The sequence below is a fragment of the Lycorma delicatula genome, chromosome 7 (genome assembly GCF_047948215.1).
Source record: "Lycorma delicatula isolate Av1 chromosome 7, ASM4794821v1, whole genome shotgun sequence".
Classification (NCBI taxonomy): Eukaryota; Metazoa; Arthropoda; class Insecta; order Hemiptera; family Fulgoridae; genus Lycorma; species Lycorma delicatula.
The window spans coordinates 70,047,365-70,070,186 of record NC_134461.1 but is presented as its reverse complement, the minus strand read 5'-3'; the positions used below and the strand labels follow the sequence as shown (position 1 = coordinate 70,070,186).

Genomic DNA, 22,822 nt, shown 5'->3' with positions numbered 1-22,822 from the left:
TTGCATATTACTAGAGCAAGAGTTGATTATGTTGAAAAAAGATTTGTTTACACAGGGGGGAAATCCCAGTTGAAAAAAGAGGTGAGGATCATAAATCCTTTATGTATGAAGCTAAAAAATAATGTATTAAAAAGTTCATTTGCTCATACTGAGTTGTGTAGAGTCCCATTACTGTTGGGGAAAGTCCCAGCATAAATATTTGTCTTCCGATTTAAGTATTCATAAGCTTTACACAGATGTATGATCAACAGGCCCGTATTATTGAGTTGAGAACTACTAAGTCATATTTTAGACACAACTTTTAATTTTGGTTTTAAAAGTCTCAAATTGATAGTTGCTCAATATGAATTTGATTTGATGAAAAGATAAAAAGAGTAAGTGATATATGAACCAGAGAAAACTTAAAAGCTTTTAAAAAAGTATAAGCTGAAAGCTAAAGCTTTCTTTTCAAAGCTGAAAGATAAGAACCTAAATCTTTTAACTCTGTCCTTTGATTTACATAAAAATTGATGTCTGCCAAAAGTACCTCATTGATCACCTACTATTCCCGCCAGTTATATTTACATAATTTTAGGTTCTCCAGGGTTCTTCTAAAGTCTCTCTAAGTCTGTAAATTGTTTTAGCTATTTCTGGACTTAAGATCTTTTTCAGAAAGGATCTAACCAGATAACCTGCTATTTTTCATAGACTTAATAATAGTGACTAGACTCCTTACAAAAAAATTAGACTTGTTGCGGACGGATGTGGAGGGCAAAATAAAAATCAGAATCTTTTGTTAATGACTTGTAAGTGCTCCTGATCATGCTGATTCCATTGAGCTTGTTATCCCCCTTAGGGGCCCACTCCTTTACACCACCTGATCTGAGTATTTTGGAATATTGAAAAATCTATTAACAAATTAAATATTATTAACAATCCTGATCAATACTTAAAAATCATTGAGTCATTCGACTGTCATAAAGATAGAAGAATGCAGTGTTTTTGATTGGAAAAGTGAAGCTAAGAAAGCTTTTAAAACTTAAATTACTGACATTTTCAAATATTATTATCCAAACGTTTGTTTTTGAAGAAACAGAAATAAAAAGGTAACACTGGAATATTAATTTATTCAGAGATTTCATATCAGACACAGGAGCGTACATTTCAATTTTTAGGAAAAATGTTAATGTTTGCAATGTTAATTCACTCCTCTATTTAATTTACAGAATATTAAAAATGTTAAAATTAAGGATGTAAAAAACTTTTAACACATATGGAAAAATTTGGAAAGACAATCTTTTGTATTATTCATAAATAATCATTCAGTACAATCCTTGTGAAAAAACTACTAATATTAACGATAATGATGAATCTAATAAATGATTTGTGAACAAGTACTAGATAATTTTGATGTAGACACAGTTTAGTTTAGGAATCTTTTATCTATACTCTCTGTAACTTTGTTAAATAAAACATCGTTTATTATTATTACTATTATTATTTATTAACTTTTTATATCCCTTAAAATCTTAATTATAGTATTAATTTAAACACTGGGCAGTAAATTTGAGTGTATAATTTTTTAATTTGTGTTGCCTTAAAGACAAAGAATCACAAATGTTGCCAAGTAATAACCAAATCCAGCTCTCCAAGTTTTTATACCAAACATGACTATCTCCAACTTTATTTTTTAAATATCTCAATAATTAGGAATGATAGGTTTCTTGTAAGCTCATCTATAGACTCTAGTAATACTGCCAAACAAGAGTTTAAAATAATAATTTCAGTAATTGTTTACCACCGAGAGGAAAGAATAGTTCTTTGGCTCTCCTGAAAAATTTTGATAACTGGAGTTAGCCAGGTTTGATACTGGTAGCCTCAAATTATCTAACTAAACTCATTTTGTAAATACAAATTTCTACTTTTACCTATACACCTCCTTTCTGAAATTTAAAATATTGCTGACAGTTACAGACTAACTGATGCTTAATGTACAGTTTGATTTCTTTTATACTAAAAAATACTTTTTAATTATGTTTCAATATAGTAAAAAAGTAAACAAATGCAGTAAACTGTAAAAAATTAATATACCTAAAACATTTAAATGTAACACTAAACACCAGTCAAGAGTAAATGTAATATTGCAATCTTTTTAAGCATAATGGTTCTGAACTGAAAGTGGTATGGTCATCAAGAAACAAAACAAGGAACAAACACAATTTTTTCACAACAAAAGAACCACTTTTGTTTTTTGCAATTACACTGTTTTACCTAGGCACAATACAAGATAGTACTTTTACAAAATGTGAATAAATTTATTTGTCATAATAAAAACAATGGTCGTCTCATGTATATAAATCAATATAATAATTCTGATATAAATGTTTATCATGTATAGTTAAATTTTCCAAGCAACAAGACTAATTTCTGATAAAAAAACCTTTACTGCAGCGCCTAATATTATACATTTTTAATACATGAGGCTTGGCTGATAAATTTTGCACACCAGCATGCTACGTGGATATAAAAGGTACTATCGAGTTGGGTGTGGCAGCGCTGATAGCTAAAATCCCCCTCTACAAACCTGCGATAATGCACTGAAATCTATTTACCAGTTTATTTTCATTAGTAGTTTAAATGGAGTCAAGTACAGTCAATATGTCAACATGGTTAAAATGGAGCATGCAGTGATTAAATTTTTAATAGCAGAAAATATGAATCCTATGAAATGTTTCATTATTTAAAAGTGGTTTACAGTAGCGAAACTGTTGAAAGGAGCACTGTGATAGGTGGGCGTTGAAATTGCACGAATGTGAAGCTGGTAAAGCGAGAATTGAGGACACACCTCGCAGTGCACAACCAGCTTCTGTGACTGACAAGAAACATCCAAAGAAGGTGGACGATTTGCTTCAACATAACCAGCAAATAACCCAGCAACGCATCACTATTCAGTTAGGCATATATAAAGAACGAGTAGGCTACATTATCGAGCAATTGGGTTACCATAAAATCTTTGCATGATGGGTACCGCGCAAACTGACAGACGAACACAAACAGTTTCATGATGAATGCCGTGATGAACTTTTATACTGCTATTGTTCTGAAGGAAACAACTTCCTTCTCAATATTGTGACCGGGGATGAGAGTTGACCCATTACAACCCGGAAGGAAAAAGGAAAAACGTGGAATACAGATATTACAAATCACCAAAACCCAAAAAAATCAAAACTTAAGCCACGGAAGAAACTCCTTTTGATGGTATTTTGGGATGCCAAACATGTTTATGTGGCTGAGAATCTGGAATATGGGGGGACAACTGTGAACTCTGAATTGTACATTGAGACATAAGACAACTCAGATGATGAGTATGTCATGTTCGAAAGACCACCATGCCCATAATCTTGTAACATGACAATGCATGGCATCACACATTGCATGGAACTACAGAGGCTTTCGGCAAGCTGAAGTTTGAACCTATTCCACATCTGCCATACTTGCTGGATTTGGCTTCACATGACTTCCACTTCTTCCTTCATCTCAAGAGGGATCTCAAAGGTAATGATTACACCACAGACGATGAGGTGAAGGAAGCTGTGATCACTTGGATCCGAGAAAGACCACCAAAATGTTTCAGTAACAGAATGCAAAAACTTGTCACACATTGGGCAAGGTGTGTCGATATAAATGGGGACTATATTGAAAAATAAATACTGCATCTTGTAGCTAAGGTATTGTGATTGTAATTTTATTCAATTTTTTTTCATTCCAATATTTCTTTTCATTCCCATGCTAAGCATATATGTGCAAAATTTATCAGCCGAGCCTTGTAAATAGGTTAATGACAATGTGAAAAGAAACGTCAAAAATTAGCTACAGATGGCGAAATTTTGTAGACAGAAAAGTTATTCTTACGTAAAGTAAATTTTTTACAAAGAGTAAACAATGAAAAGTAATGACTAAAAACGAAGAGAGAGACTTGAAAAAATATATACGTGAAGAGTAGGAAGTAATCATAATCAGTAATCTTTCATAAGTTACAAAAGTTGACAATTATGCAATGACTGAAATAACTAACATCGTGGTAATACAAAAAAACTTCCATCACAATTTCAATTAATGTGATGATTGTTAATACATTATCAAAACTTACAGGGAACCAAACAAACATAAGTTACTACTTAGAATGGCAACAACTTGTTTGAAGCGTAGTATTGTTATTATTATTATTATTACAATAAAAATGAAACCCTATTTTATAACTTATCATAGTTTATGAACAATCTTATAATATTTGGCAGTGATACAGCTTTATTTATTAATTTTTTAATTAAATTTAATATAACTAATACAAAGATCCTATAATAAGCTGTGTATAGAAAAATACAATATCCATGTTAACATTCTGACTAAATTATTAATCAGTTTTAAATGTTTTAACTTTCTATGCCTAAAAAAAAAAACAGATGAGAATTTATGTACCTTTCTTTTTTTTTTATTTAGAGGAACTTGAAACAAGATTCACCAGAAAGTCCACACTTCATTTAATAAAATTTGACTGTAATATTTTTTTTCTGTTTTTTTTTTTTCAATTTTAATCCAATGACACTAGTAACAGTTGTGGTAACTCAAAGCTGTTAACACTTAACTACATATACTTTAATTATAAAAAAATCCTAAACCCTGTTTAATATTATGTCACTGGATTTTCCCATTCTATTAGATACTGAGTCCGTCCTTGAGGTGTAATTCGTTTAGCTTTAATTTTAAACTTTTCACCAGAAGCTATACGATTGGCTGCACCGAAGTAAATGTTAACAGAGTTCTTAAGATCATTAAGTGAAACCGATGGACTGTTTTTAATTGGAGACGATGTGGGGGTAACACTGGCACAAGGTTTTTGTTGCTTAGAAGATCTACGCATACGCTTACCATTAATCGCACTATCCAGTGAATTAGCATTGCTTGTCGGATTATACATGTTACGCAATGACTTTGCGCTATTCCAACTCGCACATGGTAAAGTCTCTACGTCTTTATTCGCTGTACTTGATGTACACTGGCGTCTCAAACGTCTTCGTTTAACCTCACCATTACGATCTATTCTTATATCTTTTTCACTCAGTCTTCTTTTGGTCGGCCGAAGCATCGGTTGTGTAATAACAGGAGTTAATGGGAGAGGTAAAGTTATAGGAGGATTAGGTGGAACAGAGGAGCCTAGCAGCTCAGATACGCTTCTAAACGGATTATTCTTACCTTCAAAATCTTTTGGTGGTGGAATGAAGGAATCTAGGGTTCCACGGGATGAAGCATCGTCACTACTACTTGTCTCTCCAGATGTGATCGGAGTAGCTAATGATGGTATTGTAGAAGCAGAACTGCTATTTAATTGTGATATTTCTGGTGTAGGCAATGAGGACGGAGGAGTAGGAGGCAAATCCTGAGATATTTTCTGACTCTGAAATGAAAAAAAATTATTCAAAATTAGATTATGTTATTGATGATCTCAATTCGTTTCTTCAATATCCAAAGCTTCTATATTTATTGGTTTTTCCTTTTATAAGAAAGGATCTACATTTAATTTATGAAACTAAACATCTTATTATCCATACTTTCAGTATTATTTGAAAATATTATGTGAAGTAAATTTTTATCCTTTTCATTTTATAATATAAACAAACCTCCAGCTTAGTTCAATGAAAGATTTCTCTATTGGTGCAGCTTATTTTACCAAATTTTTAGAAAAAATTTCAATTAACTTAAACAGAATGTTCCCTTGTACATTTCTTATGAACTCAATAAACATAAAAATTTAATTTGGCACTAACTACTGACAAAATCTATTGCAATATCTGGATGTAGCTTGTACTATGAAGGTCGTTCAATAAGTCCTTAGAAAATTCAAGAGATGGCGCTTGATAGTATCGAAAATGGTTTGCTTTTAGTAAGCGTCATGTGTCGGTAGAGTGCAGTTAAAATTTTAGCCGTATCCATCACATAGTATCATATTTGATTGAAGCAACAAGCTGTTGTTTCTTTAGAAAAATGGAAAAACGAGAGTTTTGAGTGGTGATTAAACATTTATATTTAAAAGGCTTAACACCAAAAGAGATCAAAGCTGAATTGAATGAAGTTCATGGCACATCTGCTCTTGTGTTTACAATTGGGTAAATGAGTTTTAATGTGGCCATTACATCCATAAAAGATGAACATTGTTTGGGATATCCGGTGGAAGGAAGTGACCAACCCTGAAATTACAAAATTCAAGATATGGTTACGTCAAGATACGGCAAAACAACGTGTGCAAAATAGTTGAGGCCACAGGCATATCACAAGGTACAGTGTTTTCAATTTTGCATGAAAAATTGGGTGTGAAAAAAATTTCAGCAAGATGGGTGTCACACATTTGCTCAATGGAGAATAAACACAATTGTGTGGTAGACTCTAAGGCTGTTTTGGCACTTTTATGTTGCAAACCTGACAAGTTTCTGCATTGATACGTAACTGTGAATGAAACATGGATACACTACTACACTCCAGAGACAAAGGAACAGTTAAAACAGTGGGTTTTTGAATGTAAAGACAATGAAATCGGCCGGCAAGGTGATGGCCACGGTTTTTTGGGATGTATGCAGTATCGTCTACACTGATTACTTGGAAAAAGGAGAAACAATAACTGGAGATTATTATGCATCATTACTGCACCGGTTGAGTGAAGATATCAAGAAAAACATCCTCATTTGAAAATGATCCTCTTCCATCGAGACAATACATGGGTGCACACCTGCGGTTTCGATGGCCAAAATTATGGAATTAAAGTTTGAATTATTACAACATCCACTGTATTTGGCCCCCAGTGATTTTTTTTATTTCCCAAGTTGAAAAAATAGCTGGGATTTTTTCAACTGGGGCAACGGTTCACATAGAACAAGGATGTCATCGCACAAACAGATGCTTATTTTGAGGACCTTCTGAAATTCTACTTTTTGGATAGCTTAAAAAAGTTGAAGAAATGCTTGGAAAAGTGTACAGAGTTAAAAGGAGATCATGTTGAAAAAAAAAAAAATACTTATTGAACGATGCTTGTACTTATGGCTTACTTAACTGCCTGTAGCTTGTTAATTAAATATTTTACTGTTGATAAGAAAATGCATAAAAAATATAGATCTACTCAAAGATGTAAAAGGGTGTTTTCTAGGCAAGATTCCTCAATCTCTTCATCCCTAACTTTTCTTAATGTTTATACACAATATTTATCTAAATTTCAGAACATTCATTGCTATTTCTTCACCATACTTACATTAAAATATAATTACTAAAAGAAATTAAAAAATTCTGCATTAGCTGTTCGAAAGTCTTCATTTAATTGATTATAAACTTCTTTATTTCAAATAAGGCTTAAAACATTGCAATATGATTTTTAAACAGATGTGAAATAAGTGTGTGGTGAAAATAGAATTTTTTATTCCAGTTTGTGGATAACTCATGAACAGGTCAAAGGAGGGAACCCACCGGTTGATCTAGTGGTGAATGCGTCTTCCCAAATCAGTTGATTTGGAAGTCGGGAGAGTTCCAACGTTCAAGTCTTAGTAAAGGCAGTTATGTTTATTCGGCTTTGAATACTAGATCGTGGATCCCGGTGTTCTTTGGTGGTTTGGTTTCAATTAACCACACATTTCAGGAATGGTCAAACTGAGACTGAGCAAAACTTCATTTAAACTCATATATATCATTCTCTGAAGTAATACCTAACAGTAATTTCCGAAGGCTGAACAGAAAAAATAAAGAAAGGTCACAGGAGGAAAAAAGAATTTTAATTGAATCCTGATCACACACTGCCTCCTCAAAATCCCACAGTATTCCGCAACGTGATGAGGGGGTAAACTGTGGAGGTCCACAGGCCAATAACAGGGGCACGGGGAAGGACCTGACAACCCACTCTGTTAATTCTTGCCAGAAAATTCTATGGAAGGTATTTCCAATGACTTCAAATATGGTATGGAGTGGTAGGATCTCCAGGCCATGAATTACTGGGGAAGGGTTTTCCTCCAGTACTCATTTATGACGTGGGTGAGACACCTTCCTGGACATCCAGCCACTAATATAGCCCATAAAGAACATGGAGGCCTGCACCAAAAGAAAATCAAAATGATTTCAATATGGAATGTTAGGAAAATTAGATATTGTGAAATCAAAAATGACCCAACTTGAATGTCAATTTACTCAGTGTGAGTGAACTATACACTGGACTGGACGGACAATGGCCATTTTACCTCTGATGGCTTCACAATATACTATTCTGGTCATGACAGATCAAAAGAAATTGTGTTGTCTTCATTATGGATAAGCTTACAGCTCGTGCTGTGGAAAGTTATTCAATAGTTCACAACTGGATTATGACCATTTGAATCCGGGGGAAGCCGATGAACACAACTACTGTACAAGTGAATGTACCATCCACAGCTGCCAATGAAGATGAAATTGATGATTTTTATGCACATGAAACACTGCAACACGTGCCTCTAAAAAGGACATGATATACATTATTGGGGATTTTAATGCCAAAGTAGGAACCCAACAGGAACAAGGGTATGTGGCAGGTTTGGGTTAGCTGAGCGAAATGAAGCTGGTGACAGATTAGTCTAGTTCTGTCAAGAATACAAATTGACCACCACTAATACCTTCTACGAGTAACCGAACAGTGTTTATACACCAGCAAATCCCTTGTAGGCATATATTGTAATCAGATCAATTTCATCTTATGCAGTCACTGATGGTGGAAGTCTGTTCTAGCATTAAAAACGTCCCAGAACGAATTGTGGCTCTGATCATGAGCTATTGGTGGCCAAGTTGAAAGTCAGGGTATGTAAATATATATATGAATGTACAAGGTATACAGTGTTGGATGGTAATCTCTCGTCAGATTGCTATCTGTGTGTGTATGTGTATATATATATATATATATACACATCAACTTCAACAACACAGGGGCTATATATATAAAAAAATGTAATCTGCAAAGAAGGAGTGCTTATTTAGTGAGACAAAATGGTATTCTTTTTAGCAGGTTATTCATGATATTTGAGAGGTTATAACTTATTACTACAGTACACAAGAAACTTATTTGCCATAAACATGTACAAAAACACCGAAAGTTGTGCCATTTACAGATTTTTATCATCAGTCCCACAGAGTTATTTGAAGCCAAAATTTTAATTTTAAAAAAAAAATTAGTTTTCAAAAATTCATAAAAATTTAGGGGTAAGTATATCACCATTAATTATTATTTATGGCAAAATTACTAATATATACCTACATATAAGAAAATAATTCAAACTGTGTATGCCATCCCTGCCTCTTGAAAAAAAATACCAGAAGTGAAATTTCACATTTTTCATTTTCAGCTTTATTGATAATTTTCTCATAGAAAGAAGAAAGATGGGTAAATAAACCACTTGACCAATTTTGAATAAATTGCTTTTTGTTTCATCCTTCCAGGACCAATAGTTTTTTAGTTATGAGTTTTTCCATAAACCCTTAAAATCACAAAAATAAGTTTGCATAATGTAACAAAAATGGCCACCACAGGTAAACTGCTTAAATAAAATATATAAAAAAAAAAATGGTTTTAAGGTAATGTGTTTTAAGGTTATGTAGGAAACAAGTGAATAAGTTTCAGTTTTTTGTATTGGTCAAGCAACTACCTTTCTGTCACTTCAAATGGATTGATCTTGTGACTAAAACAAATATACAGCAGACGAAAAGACCCTTTACATGATAATAGCGTAGTACAATTAGGATATGTAGATAAACATTGTTACAAATACAAAAAACAGTAGATTTCAACATTTATGTTAACATTAACATTTATTATAAATAACATTGTTACAAACGTTCAAGATTCATTTATTGGTTTGAAAACAGTTCATTAAGCTGTGTGTGCACACTCACAGCAAAATATGGTGGAGTGCCATCTTGTTGAAGTGTAACGATGTCAGCTATTCCTCTTGCTGTTAATTCTGGAAGCAACCATGTGTTAATCATGTGAAGATAGCTGTGCTGGCTCACAGAACCATCAAAGAAATATGGCCCAAACAAATGGTCTGCCATTAACCCTGCCCAAATTGTAACATGTGGCGGATTGCACTAATTTCCTCATAAAAGTGCGGATTGTCTTTTTGCCCCAAAAAAAGATGTACTGAATTTGTGAGCTACGATAAATCGCATACTTGTCAGAGAGCATAATGTTTTTTGATCATTTGCACGTGGGAAGTGTGTAAGCAGCAATTCACATGCATGCACACATTGTTCCAAGTCACAATTACTCAACTCATTCACTGAGGAAGGCTGAAAACATCAAGCATTCAAGTCTTTCCATGTGTGATCTCGCATAGTTGATCACAGGATGCCTAATTCTGCAGACCATCAACAGGTTGACTTTAATGGCAATTGTTCAATTGATTTCGCCACAGCAATACAAGTTTCGGTGCGAGTCGTAGGCCTTCTGCTACGTGGTGCATCAAGAACATTTCCCGTCATAAAGGTTTTCTTCTTTCATGAAAATAACATTGGTCATGATGGAGGTGGTTTTCCAAAATGCACAGCAAAGACCCTCAAAATATCTGTCATCATCTTCTTTATGTTCTAATGTTCATGAACCCACACAGATATTCCACCAAATATTCCTCAACAGTGAAAGCACTTGAATCCACCATGGTTTAACTCGAGACTGTCACGTCCTTCTCACCCTAAGGGAAGTGACATGCACAGGACTCAAATTATGGTAGGAAATAATAATAAAGAGTCTTCTGTTCAACAATAGTAAAAAAATACCATTTTTATATTGTTCTGTATTCATAACAATGTTTATCTACATGTCCAACTGTAGTATGCTATTAACATGTAAAGGGATTTTTCGCCCACACTGTAGATAAGAAAACTAGAACAGAACATCTTACTTTGTACAGAAAACAAACATTATTAACATTTACTTGAAAAATATTTTGTCATTATTATTCTAATGTATTTGCAGAATGCCATCAAAGTATGGTGCAAGGCTGTGATTAATGACATAAGAGCATTTAGTAGCTCCAAGCTGGAATTTTGATGCCATACAGCTATCAGGAAACAATTTTAAAACCTGCATCAATATCTTCACATTACCTCAAGGATAACTTATTCTGTACAACAATGAGAACCCATATCTCTGTCTTAGAAACATCATCTTTATAACAAAATGAAGTAATTGTACTGTCATTTTGCATAAAGGGAAGTTGAGGATTCAAATGTATCATTTGCTGCTGAAGTGCTATTACTCTGAACAGAAGATCCAGGCAAAGAACAGATAGATGCATCCCAACAACCATTCTAACTGTTGATCAAAGTATTAGTCTGCTGAGTCGAAATACCAGAAGATAAAAATGTTTTCTGTGAAGACTGAGAATTCAAATTCTGCCTTCTGCCCCATATTGCCTAGTCCAAAATGTTTTTTACACACATCACAAAGAGCATGATACACATCTCTATCCCTCTTTTAAACAAACTGAATTCTGGGTGTTAGTTTATATCTAACCACTGGTCATTAAACAGTCTTTTTAGATGCCGCTTAAATGCAATTAAACTGCAATTTGGAGTATTCCTCCTTTAATATAAAAGAATAATTAGGGAATGTAAATAAGAACAGGACATGTTAATGGCTATTTGAAGCAAGTAGTTGAATGAACTTACACTAGTAGCAATGTGCTGGGCAATGGGGTTACCACTTCCCAACTAGAAAAGTGTATCAAACATATTTTGGCATTACTTAAAAAATACTTTATTAATAACCAATATAATCTTAATTCGGTAACAAACATGCAATTCTCTTAATTTTTTCCTGATTTTTTTCTAAAAATTCTTAACTTAGAAATATTTCCTGACTTTTCCTGCCTGTGGGAACCATGTGTAAACCTGTATGATAAAAATTTATGTTAAATTCCATAACTGTAAATGTTGTAGGTGACTAGACGTAAGAAAGTCATTTCTGAAAATGACAGCCAGTATCAATAACACACCCATGATAGGGTGGATCTTTTTATTAAAAAAAAGTAGGAAGTGAAGTGGATTTCCATTGTCTTCTTCAATGAGCTGAAGATATTTTCACATACAAACATGCATAGTCCAGTACAATGTACATAATACTTAACCCCTACAACTGACACCTTTTATTTGGTTTACCATATGAATTGGCAGTATGTTGAACATTCTACTCTTAAAGAAAGCAACTCAAACTGCCTTGTACATATATAGCAAGGTACTTCAGATGCATCAAATCACATGAAAGACTAGAAACAGATAATGTTAAACAACTGTACCCCTTTCTGTTATGAAACAATGCGTTATATATACATCACTTCAACTCAGCAGGGGAACTCATATTTTTTATTTTATAATACTTACAGTTAATAATATAATATTAAGTATATAACCTTGATAAAATGGAGAAAAATATGAATAAGAAATTAAATTTAACAGAAAATAATGGTTTTATCTACTTATGACACTTGCAAAATCAATAAAAAAAAAATTATGATTAATTAATCATTTTACAACACTGATATGGCACAAATATAATTATTTCAGGGTTATCAGACACAAGTACAGCAACATGCACAAATTAAGAAGATATTTTAATAAAATTTTTTGTTACAGGCTACAAAATGTTTTTCTCTCAGATCTATCTATAAACACGATTGTACAATTCTGTTTCATTTGATGACCATTTGAAAGAATTGAAGAAAAATTCTTTCATATTTATAATTTGCTATACTAGATATTAACAACTTTAATGATTATGAATTCATCCAAATGTTACATCTGGAAAATCTATAAAAAAAATAAAAATGATTAAATGTAAACTTCCATACGATGAATGATGATATATAAATAGTACTGTTAAATGGGAGATTTATTAATTTTGATGTTAAATATTAAGAAATAATCTAGTTTAATCAGTTGGAAAAAGATATTTTATTAAATATTACAAGCCACCAAGTTTAAATCTTTGAAACAGAATACTAGATTTTCATAAACTACAGATAAAAACTTAGAACTTGAAGTTTTACTTTTTTTTTTGATTGTCTTAAAAACTTAACTTAATTAGTAACAGAAGTAGGAGGCCTGACTTTACTCAGTAGACATTTCAGGTGGTTTGGCTTTATGTGCAAATCTTGAGTTGGAAAGAAATAGAGTGCTTAGATTGATACATGAGCACACAAGGTTGTTATCTCACTAAGCTTCAATAAAGAGGCAGTTGCTCAGGGTGAAAAACATTTTTGTGTTTACATCACCCACAACAAACAGGTAACAAACAAAAACTACGGAAAAAATATTAATATTAAAAAAACTTACAACTAGTATCACAGCTAACAGACTAAAAAATTACATACAACTACTATTGCAGACAGAATTAAAAAAAAATAGGATATACTTTATTTAAAAAGAACAGAAAAAATAAAAAACATGAAATTAAAACACTGAAATTTAACGAAGTCTGAGAGGAGTATAAAAGACCCCTTCTAGGATAACAAAAATATTAAAGAACTAAGAGTAAAACTAAAAAAAAAAAAAAACACATAACCACTAACATGTAAAAAAAACCACAAATACCAAAATGAAATCAAAATTTATCTTGGTTTATGTGGAAAAATAACAATATTAAATTTAATATTAAAGTATATTGATACTTCATAGAAATAACAATACTTGATCTAATACATTTTTATCATTACCTAGGATACGTCAAATGTTCCTTGGTAATTTAAAATTAACAACCTAAGGGTGCATAACATATTCAATCCTCAAGGATATGGCGCACAGTCAAGTGCCAGTCACATCTTATGCTTAATGGTGTGTTTTCTCCTCACATCCGATATCTATGAGTAGTAGCTCTGGTATATCATAACCAAACCACAACTGCTGTCAGAGTCCTACTTCCTCTCTGTTAATTTTTCTATATGAAGAGTCCCATGGCAACACAGCATCTTTGATGTATCGTAGTTTATTATTATCTGCTATAGCAGTCCAGTAACCTTGCCGCTTTGCTTGAAGAATGTGTTTTACAATATTAATAATCAAAAGTAGTAACACAAGGCTACATGCATCTTCAGTAGCAGAATCTACATGTTCGTTACCTAGAATTTCCATGTGGCTAAAGATCCAGCAGAAACTCACTTGTGTGCTGCGATGGTTCAACTCAGCATTATAGATTTTGTTGACGATAGAATATCTAAAATACAAAGCTACTAAAGCTTGGAGTACACTAAATGAGTCGCTGCAAATAAGGATATGATGATATTTTTGGTTAATGATATTCAAAGCCTTACTGACAGTAAAATTCAGGAGTAAAGACTCTTGTAATACTAGGTAGATCAAACTTATAGGTTCTGTCATTAAAAACAAATGCGCATCCTATGGTATCATTGTTTTGATCCAACTTTGCTGTGCATATTATTGCGTCTGGGTTTGTCTTGGAGAAATTGGTAAAAAATTTACTGAAAGACAAAAGGAGCTGTTTTTTTTTTTAATTGTATATGGTAAGATCAAAATTCAAATTTATGGGGTTGATTCTTCATGAAGGATATGAACAGGGATAAAAGGTGCAGTAAACACCAGGTACAAACACCCATAAATTCTGCATAACTTGGATGATCCTCATACCTTTGTAAATGAGGATTATCAATGACTATGTTATTCAGTAGTCTTTTAAGTCAGGCAGAGTAAAATGCTAGAAGCTGGTCTCATCTATCCTAAAGCTCATCACAATCAACAAACAAGTATGCTTGTGATAGGGCTTGATCTAAAGGCATCTGCAGCAAGATGAAAGAAAGCATGATGTACAGCATCCAACATTCTAAGCGTGGTGACATGCTGAAAAGTAGGTGACACAATCATAACCTAAACAGGAATGAGCTAAGGAATATCAAAAATGCAACATACATGACTGATTGGCTCCCCAATTAGTGCTGCTAGGACTTGCTGCATATCTGGAAGTTTGGAATATTTCATTTTTAATTGTTTGATTTGTTTGTCTCACATAAGATAGATATCAAAAAGCAAACCAAAAGTTTAACGTCAGGAGAGATAGCAATTTGCTCTCAGTTGAAAAATACTTGTGGAATAATAGGGTCTCATAAATGGGAAAAGACTACACATTTTGTTTCTTCAGGAGAAAAGGTGAAGCTGGTAAACCCTGTATCAAATTTCAAGGTAAGATATAGTGTTCTGCAGTAGTCTCTCAGCTGTGGCTGTTGAATGGAATGTGATATATACATATGTATATATATATATATATATAATAAAATCATCAACAAATAAAGAAAATTAAACAGGTGGCACTTAATTCACTTTTTTGTGGTACTCCATTCTCGACAAAGAATTTCAAACACAAACACAGAAAGTTTGGTCATTTAAGAAACCCCTAAAATAAAGGCAAGCATATTGCTCTTGATTCTTCATTCTTTAAGGGTGTTTAGAATACCACGTTGCCAGGCTTCATACAACTTTTTAATATCAAAGAAGATAACAATGAGGCGCTGGTGGAGCAGGAAAGCATTTTGAGTAGCTATTCCGAGTATATGGACTATAGTGTTACTGCATCTTGTTGCAGGAGTGTTTCTTGGAAGCACATTATTAAAGGATCTTGTGCATGCAACAATACTCTAATATCTTTAATGCAGACCACAGACCTCCAACATTTCAATGGATAATGTTCATAAATAAAGGTAAGAACAGATATATACGAGGTCTGTAATAAGACTAGATTTTTTAGCAATCGAAGTGGCAACACTGTAAAGTTACTAGTAAACATATGGTTATAGGAACAGCTAATTTATATTAGGTATTAATATTTTTAGTCTATTGTTGCCACTTGAGCCATACACAAACTTTTTGTGAAAAAATTGTGTTGTGTGTTACAAAAATGAGTGATTCTAATTATGAGCAACGTTGTGCAATCAAGTTTTGTGTTAAACTCTGTGAGAATCCTACTGAAACTTTTTAAAAATTTAAAAGGGCATATGGAGATGATGCTCTGTCATAACCCCAAGTTTTTAAGTGGTTTAAAGCATTTTCAGATAGCTGGGAATTGGTTACGGACAATCCACGTTTTGGAACATTGTTAACGTCAAAAAGTGATTACAATACCGAACGAATCAGAGACTTGATATGGTATGACCAGTGATTAACTGTCAGAACGATTGCATAACAGTTGAATTTGAACCATACCACAATCCATAAAATTTTGACAAACGAATTGGACATGTAAAGTGTGCAAAATTGGTCCCAAAAAACCTCAACTGTTTAACAGCAAAAGAACAGGGTGGATGTGTGCTATGATCTTCTAGGGTGAATTGAAACTGATCCTGATTTTCTAAAAAATGTTATTACTGGTGATGAATTTTGGTTATTTGAGTACGACACAGAAACAAAACACCAGAGTAAGGAGTGACACACTTCAAGCTCATCATGTCCCAAAAAAGCAAAAATGAGCAAATCAAAAATCAAAACCATGCTTATCTGATTCTTCGGTAGTAATGGCATTGTTCTCATAAGAAGTTTTTGCCTACAGGACAGACTGTAAAACAATGTGTTTACTGAGAAATTCTTGAAAGACTGTGGAAAAGAGTTGCCTGCATGAGACCAGCCATCAAAGACAACTGGATGCTGCATCATGACAATGCACCTTCGTCACACTGCACTCTCAATTAATGAGTTTTTGGCAAAGTAAAACATTCCTGTAGTTCCTCAACCACCTTATTCACCTGCAAATTTTTCCTGTTCCAAACTTAAACACCTCAAATGTCACCCATTTTGGAACAGTATAAAACATAAAAAAATATAACCGATCATCTGAAAGATATTCTGGTTCTGAGTTCCAACACTGCTATGACGAGTGGGAAAACTGTTTGAAGCGTTGTGTTTGTGCACTTGAGGCTTCCCAAGTGAACTATTTTGAAGGTGATAAGAGTCCATATGTAATTTGATTGTAAATAAAAGTGTCTCTAAACCAGTTTCATTACTTTATTTACAGACCTAGTATGTATGTATTATATATATATATATATATATATATATATATATATATATATATAAAATTAATTGCAGGTAATAAAATTTTTCTTTTTAGAATTTATAATTTTAATAAACTCCAATGCCCTGGAGTCAAACGGTTCCTCAACAATATCTCCAGTATATAAGGTGACTGAAGGGGAGATTTTGAAAAATGGGATGTCACAGATGACATCCTAGAAGGGGTGAATGTGTGAGCTACCTTAAAAGGGAGCTTAATAGATGGTTCATTGCCCGCAAAGGTAAAACTTTGGGGAAAGGAACTTTCAGAGAGATTCCACTAGTGTTGGTTTCACTAGATGACATTAATGATTTCCTGATCATCTTAGTCAGCTTTGAAACAGTGGCTATGAGTGAAGAAAACTGATCAGGTAACATCTGAACAAATTTTTTTAGCTTACTGAAGGATCCACAATGTTGATTATCTGATTTTGCTGGGGCTAGTTTTTGAGCAAGGTGTTGTTGTATGGCCATACTCTTGACATTGACATCGCAGTGGGTTAGGGTTGAATGTACATACTTGAACCGACAGGGTAATTACTTTTATTTTCTCCAGTGGTTTAAGAAGGTGTAGTCTAGGTTTTCCATTCCGCTTTGCTGTTTCATTATTAACTTCACCTCTACAACTTCTTGGGGACGAAGCTAACCAGCTATTTCAGTAATGTGCATCTCCATAAGATTCTGGGAAAAAATTACTCCCCGACTGGTATTTAAGGTTTTATGGTGTACTGCACTTATGTTTATAATGCCCATATTGGTGAGATGTAAGAGAGATTGACTCTGCTCATCATTAGATGTTTCAAGCAGTATCAATCTCTCTCGTAATTTCCTGATATTCTTTAGGGAACCACTTGAACCTGATACAATTTTGTTATCAGAAAAGGCGAAATGTTATGAAGGAAACCATCTTCCTGATTATTTTGCAGAACAACAAACCAAATATTTTTATATTGTAGACAAGCTTTGTATACTGTCACAAATCAAGCTATCATCTTCTACAGGACTGTTACCCTTATCAGACAACATTGAGTGAGGCATACAAGACTATTGTTGGCGGTGTTTTCAGATGGATCACCAACCATCATAGGAATGATTTGAGGATTAGAAACTTTGGTCCCATGAGTACTGGAGAAATACAGGAACCTCTTTAGAGCCCATACTTACAGACTAGAGTTAAATACAACTGGGTTTGTCCAGGTGCCCAGAGGACACCATTTAAAACTCACTAAGTAGAGCCATCAATCCATCGGCACGATAGTTTCCACCAAGGGTTACAGTTATGGTTTGTAAAGAGTCACAACACCACAGAGTGTATGTGTAATAAGAAACAGTTGTAAGGCGATACTTGTGTAAGTATATATGTTATAATATATGTAGTATCTGTGGTGAGGTGTATGTATATCATGTAAAAGGTTCATCAGTTCGGTGTATAGGATAATAAGAAAAACTGCAGAGGATAGGACCGTGTGTATCTGCTCTGGGGCATAAGCATGCCATAGATGGACCAGACTAGCTGACCTCATTTCCATGGCACTTCCTCAATATAAAAGAAATGATAAAGAAAGTGGAGACAATAAACCTATCTCTGATCTGGTAATTGTACAGAACTGATTTTATTTGAAAGGTTATTTGAAATGAATCTAAAAAAGTCTCTTTTAGAGCTCTGATGTCTTTCTCTGATTATAATAAAAAAAAGGAGAATATATAAAATCCTAAAAGATTAGTTAAGACAAATTTTCAATTTTACGTTTATTAGATGTAAGTTTAAGTCTAAATGGGAAAATGTTCAAGTAATGGTCAAATGAAATTCTTAGATATATAAGACTGCTGTATATTTCTGTTTTGTTTTTGTACTACACCATATTTGATTAGAAAGCATTTTAAATGTTTAAACAGACAAATATTGCTATTAAAATCATATTATAAGTTTTTGTAATAAAAAAAAAAAACATCCAATAGATAATTCTGAGAGAAAAAGATTTGATATAATGCAAAAAAATTAAGTTTAAATAACTACAAATATGTGATTGCACTACATAACAACACAAATAACATTAAGATCAAATTAAAAAAAAATGATACTAATGAAATGACACATTCATACAAAGAAAACAAGGGGGAAAAGACAGTAAGAACAGTTAATTTAATGAAAATGTTACTAAAATTACTACAGTAAAAGGAAAGGCAAAAAGTGACCAAGCAAGATGAGAATAAGAAAGAAAAGAAAAAATCAAAATCAAATGAATAAATACTGGATAACTTGCTAAAAAAAAAAAAGAAACTAATTAGGGAAAGGGTATATACATTATCAATACTATACAGTAATATTACCAGACACCTGATACAACTAACAAACTATCCATAATACACAGAAGTTAAGAATAAGCAAAGAATTAATATTAATTTATAAAAATTACAAAGCATACCTTGTTAAACAATGCAGCTTTAATGCTAATCTTATCAAAAGGAGAAGTTAAAAAATATAAATACGTATATATATAAAATAACACCAAAAAAAGAAATTACCGTTGCAATGGCATTTTTGAGCAGTTTTCGTGCTTTTCGTGCACAGAAGTTTCTTATCCTCTGGTGGTTTTCAAGCCCCTGTGCACGGATCCGTCTTTCAATCTGTGCTCGGGACTCCGGAAAACATGGGACTGAACTCTTGATGCAAACCTAATTATTTGCACAATTTTAATAATCAAATTAAATATACACGTAAAATGTGTACTACACAATGTATAAAGAGACTAAAAGAGCCTACTGGAAGATTATCAAATAAGAAAAAAAAAATTTAATAAAGTAAACCTATAAATTAATAATAAAGTTTGCCGGTCCGAAGGGATATTAAGTTATTCTGAATAATACAAGACTTGTAATTAAGAAATATAATTCCTACATTAATATTCAGTAAAATATCATTGACCTGAGAGTAAACCAAACTAGCAGCTTGGAAAAAGATTTAACTACCGTAAAGAACTAAAAAAAAAATTACATAAAGAATTGGTTCAACTCTGTAATCAAACTGTTATACAAGTCTAAATGACCTAATTGGTTTTGTTTAAATCATGTTAACAATTTAAGGAATATTTCTAGTCTTCTTACGTATCATCACATGCAGCAACAAACAGATGGTCAGAAGTAAATGAAAATTGGAAGTGTGTTATATGATCATGCCTGTTTCACTGAGATGAACAGCCACTATAATGTAATTTTTTTTTTAAACTGATGTCACACAAAAAGAATGACTTTCTTATGCATCATCTTATAAAATACACAGTCATATGAAAATCTTACACTAATACAAAGAAGAATCAGATGATGGATTACAACATTAAAAAAAGAATTAACAATTAAGGAACTAGATGAAAAACACACATTAAATGAAAAGGATGATAATAAATACAATTAATGATTCATGAAACCACATGTTATTCCAGATATACACAACACAAACTTCAACGCACATTAACTAATTTGTAAATATTAATTACTTAATTTCAATTTGTACACTGCATTACTGATCTTATATATATTATATAAAAATGAATGTTTTTGTCCCATATGCATTCCTATACCATTCATCTGATTGTGATGAAACTTTAGTGAGTTGTTGTGCGCACGCCCATGAAAGTTTCTGAATTAATTTGGTGGTGCTGGGGGTTGAGATATTTTGAAATATTGTATTTATGGTCCGATTTGGCTCGTATTCAAAATATATATGTTAGTTATGTGAAAAGAAATATTTTTGCAAAAAATGGAAAAAGGGAAAGGTTTTGAAACTTAAAAAAACTTTGTGAAGTTCTGTAATGTAGTTTTTTTAAAATGTTTTATCAAACTTTCATTTGTGTTCATTTAATCTATATATATATTCAAATCTAGCAATGGCAAAGCACTGCCTGGTCAGCTAGTTACTATATAAATACACTGTTAATAAGAAAAGGATTCCACAGTACAATGATTGCTCTGCTTTGTAATAAATTTTAATGATTAGATGTGCTTTTAATTTAAGATATTAACTTGTCTTATTCAAAAAATTCAAGCATGCAGGTAATTACCTTATCTTTTATCATAGGTAAGTCATTTAGTAATCTGTAAAACTTTAATTAGTATAAGAAATCATAAGCCTCTAAATTTTATGCTTGAAAATGTAGCATTAAATTAAGACAATCACTGCTTCATAATGAGAGCACAAATTTAGGGGAAAAAAATGAAAGAGCAAAGCATAATTGGCAATATGATATTAGTCAAGAGTACTGTTTCCCCAAAGAGAATTCAAAAAGAAGTAAATACAATATGAGGGATTGATGGATGAGAATGAGACACCAGAGAATAAATGTTTAGCTGAAATAAAACAAGAGTTAAAGGATGAGACAAAGAATTGAAAAAAATGTTAACAAAAGTATGTATTGTATTAACAGAACTTTATCTAACCTCCACAAGCTCCATTTACTTACATTTGATTTTTAATGACCATAAATACAGAAATCTGACAACTTACCAGACAACTTGCATACCTTGATGTCAGATTTTTACATTTGTCCAGTTATAACACTTTCAAATGACTGAATTGAATTCAATGAAAAAACTGAGTTAAGAGAAAAACAGAAATATTATAAGTGAAAATTTGCTGATTGGTTCTAGTGCTTGGATGCAAAATTTCAAATCAAGAACAAATTTTTCTCATTTATTTACAGTAGTTTTATACATTAAAGGAGTAAGAGAATTAAACTATTAAAAAAAAATTAACATATACATGTTTGCAAATAACAGGATGGTCAGTTTTTAAAATTTTATCAAATTAATTATATTGCATTTATTATGGTGACCATTTACCTACTTTCAATGTTCATACAATAATTTATTACCAATCAACTGATTCAATCACTGTCACTGTTAAAAAAGAAAGTTAAATTTTGCTGGGAAATAAAATGAAAGAATACAAATAAAATCCTGTAAAATCACATCTATGACAAATTTTTATTTTTGGGTCTTAAAACCTTCTACAACCATATTTAGTAGTGGAATAACCCATAAGAAACTGTTCACATAAAATAAACACAACTATTTAACAATAGTCAACAAAACTGACAGTTAACATTCCACAAAAATAATTTAATATTTATTGGGTTGGTAAATATTCTATACAATATGTTAATCAAAAGAGAAAAATATTTCGGTTAAATTAGCAACTTTTTTCTATTCAAACAAATGCATTTACAAATAATAAGTCAACAATTTGTAACAATCATATATGTTAGTACAACCAACAATAAAAGGATATTAATTTTAAACACAAAAACTTCTTGATGAATTCAAAGTAAAATGTTTTTCAAATTAAATTATGAATAAAATAAATACCTTGTGTCCAGTTGCTGGCATTCCTTTTGGCAAAAGTAAAGGTCTTGTATCAATATGAAGTAACTTTACACCAGCTAGTGGTTCTGTGAACGATTTAGGAATCAATGGATACGTATCCCATACACCATTCAATACTTTGCCATTTTGTGGTGGTGGTAATTCAGTCTTTATCGGCTGCATAACAGGTCTAAAACAATGTTTAAAATCAATTAACAGGTTTATAAAAATTATTTTTTTAGAGAAATAAATTGCCTTTCTAAGAAAACATGCATTAAAACAAATATACCAAGAACTTTCATATCTCAAATTTGGGACAACTTCAAACTGAAGAAATCTGAATTGAAAAAAAAATTTTTTTTGTGCCATTAAAAAAAATCAG

At 32.3% G+C, this 22,822-nt stretch overlaps 1 protein-coding gene across 1 annotated transcript in view; it reads right to left on the bottom strand.

Annotated features, from left to right (window-relative positions):
* Positions 1-4,542: 4,542 nt before the first annotated feature.
* Positions 4,543-22,822, bottom strand: part of Pcl (polycomb protein Pcl) — a 56,179-nt gene continuing 37,899 nt past the window's right edge. Inside the window, exons 10-11 of the mRNA XM_075371471.1 lie at positions 22,444-22,630; positions 4,543-5,434 (exon numbers count right to left, since the gene is read on the bottom strand). Of these exons, the coding sequence (XP_075227586.1) occupies positions 4,670-5,434; positions 22,444-22,630 (952 nt within the window). The 3' untranslated portion in view covers positions 4,543-4,669. The remainder of the gene's footprint in view (positions 5,435-22,443; positions 22,631-22,822) is intronic.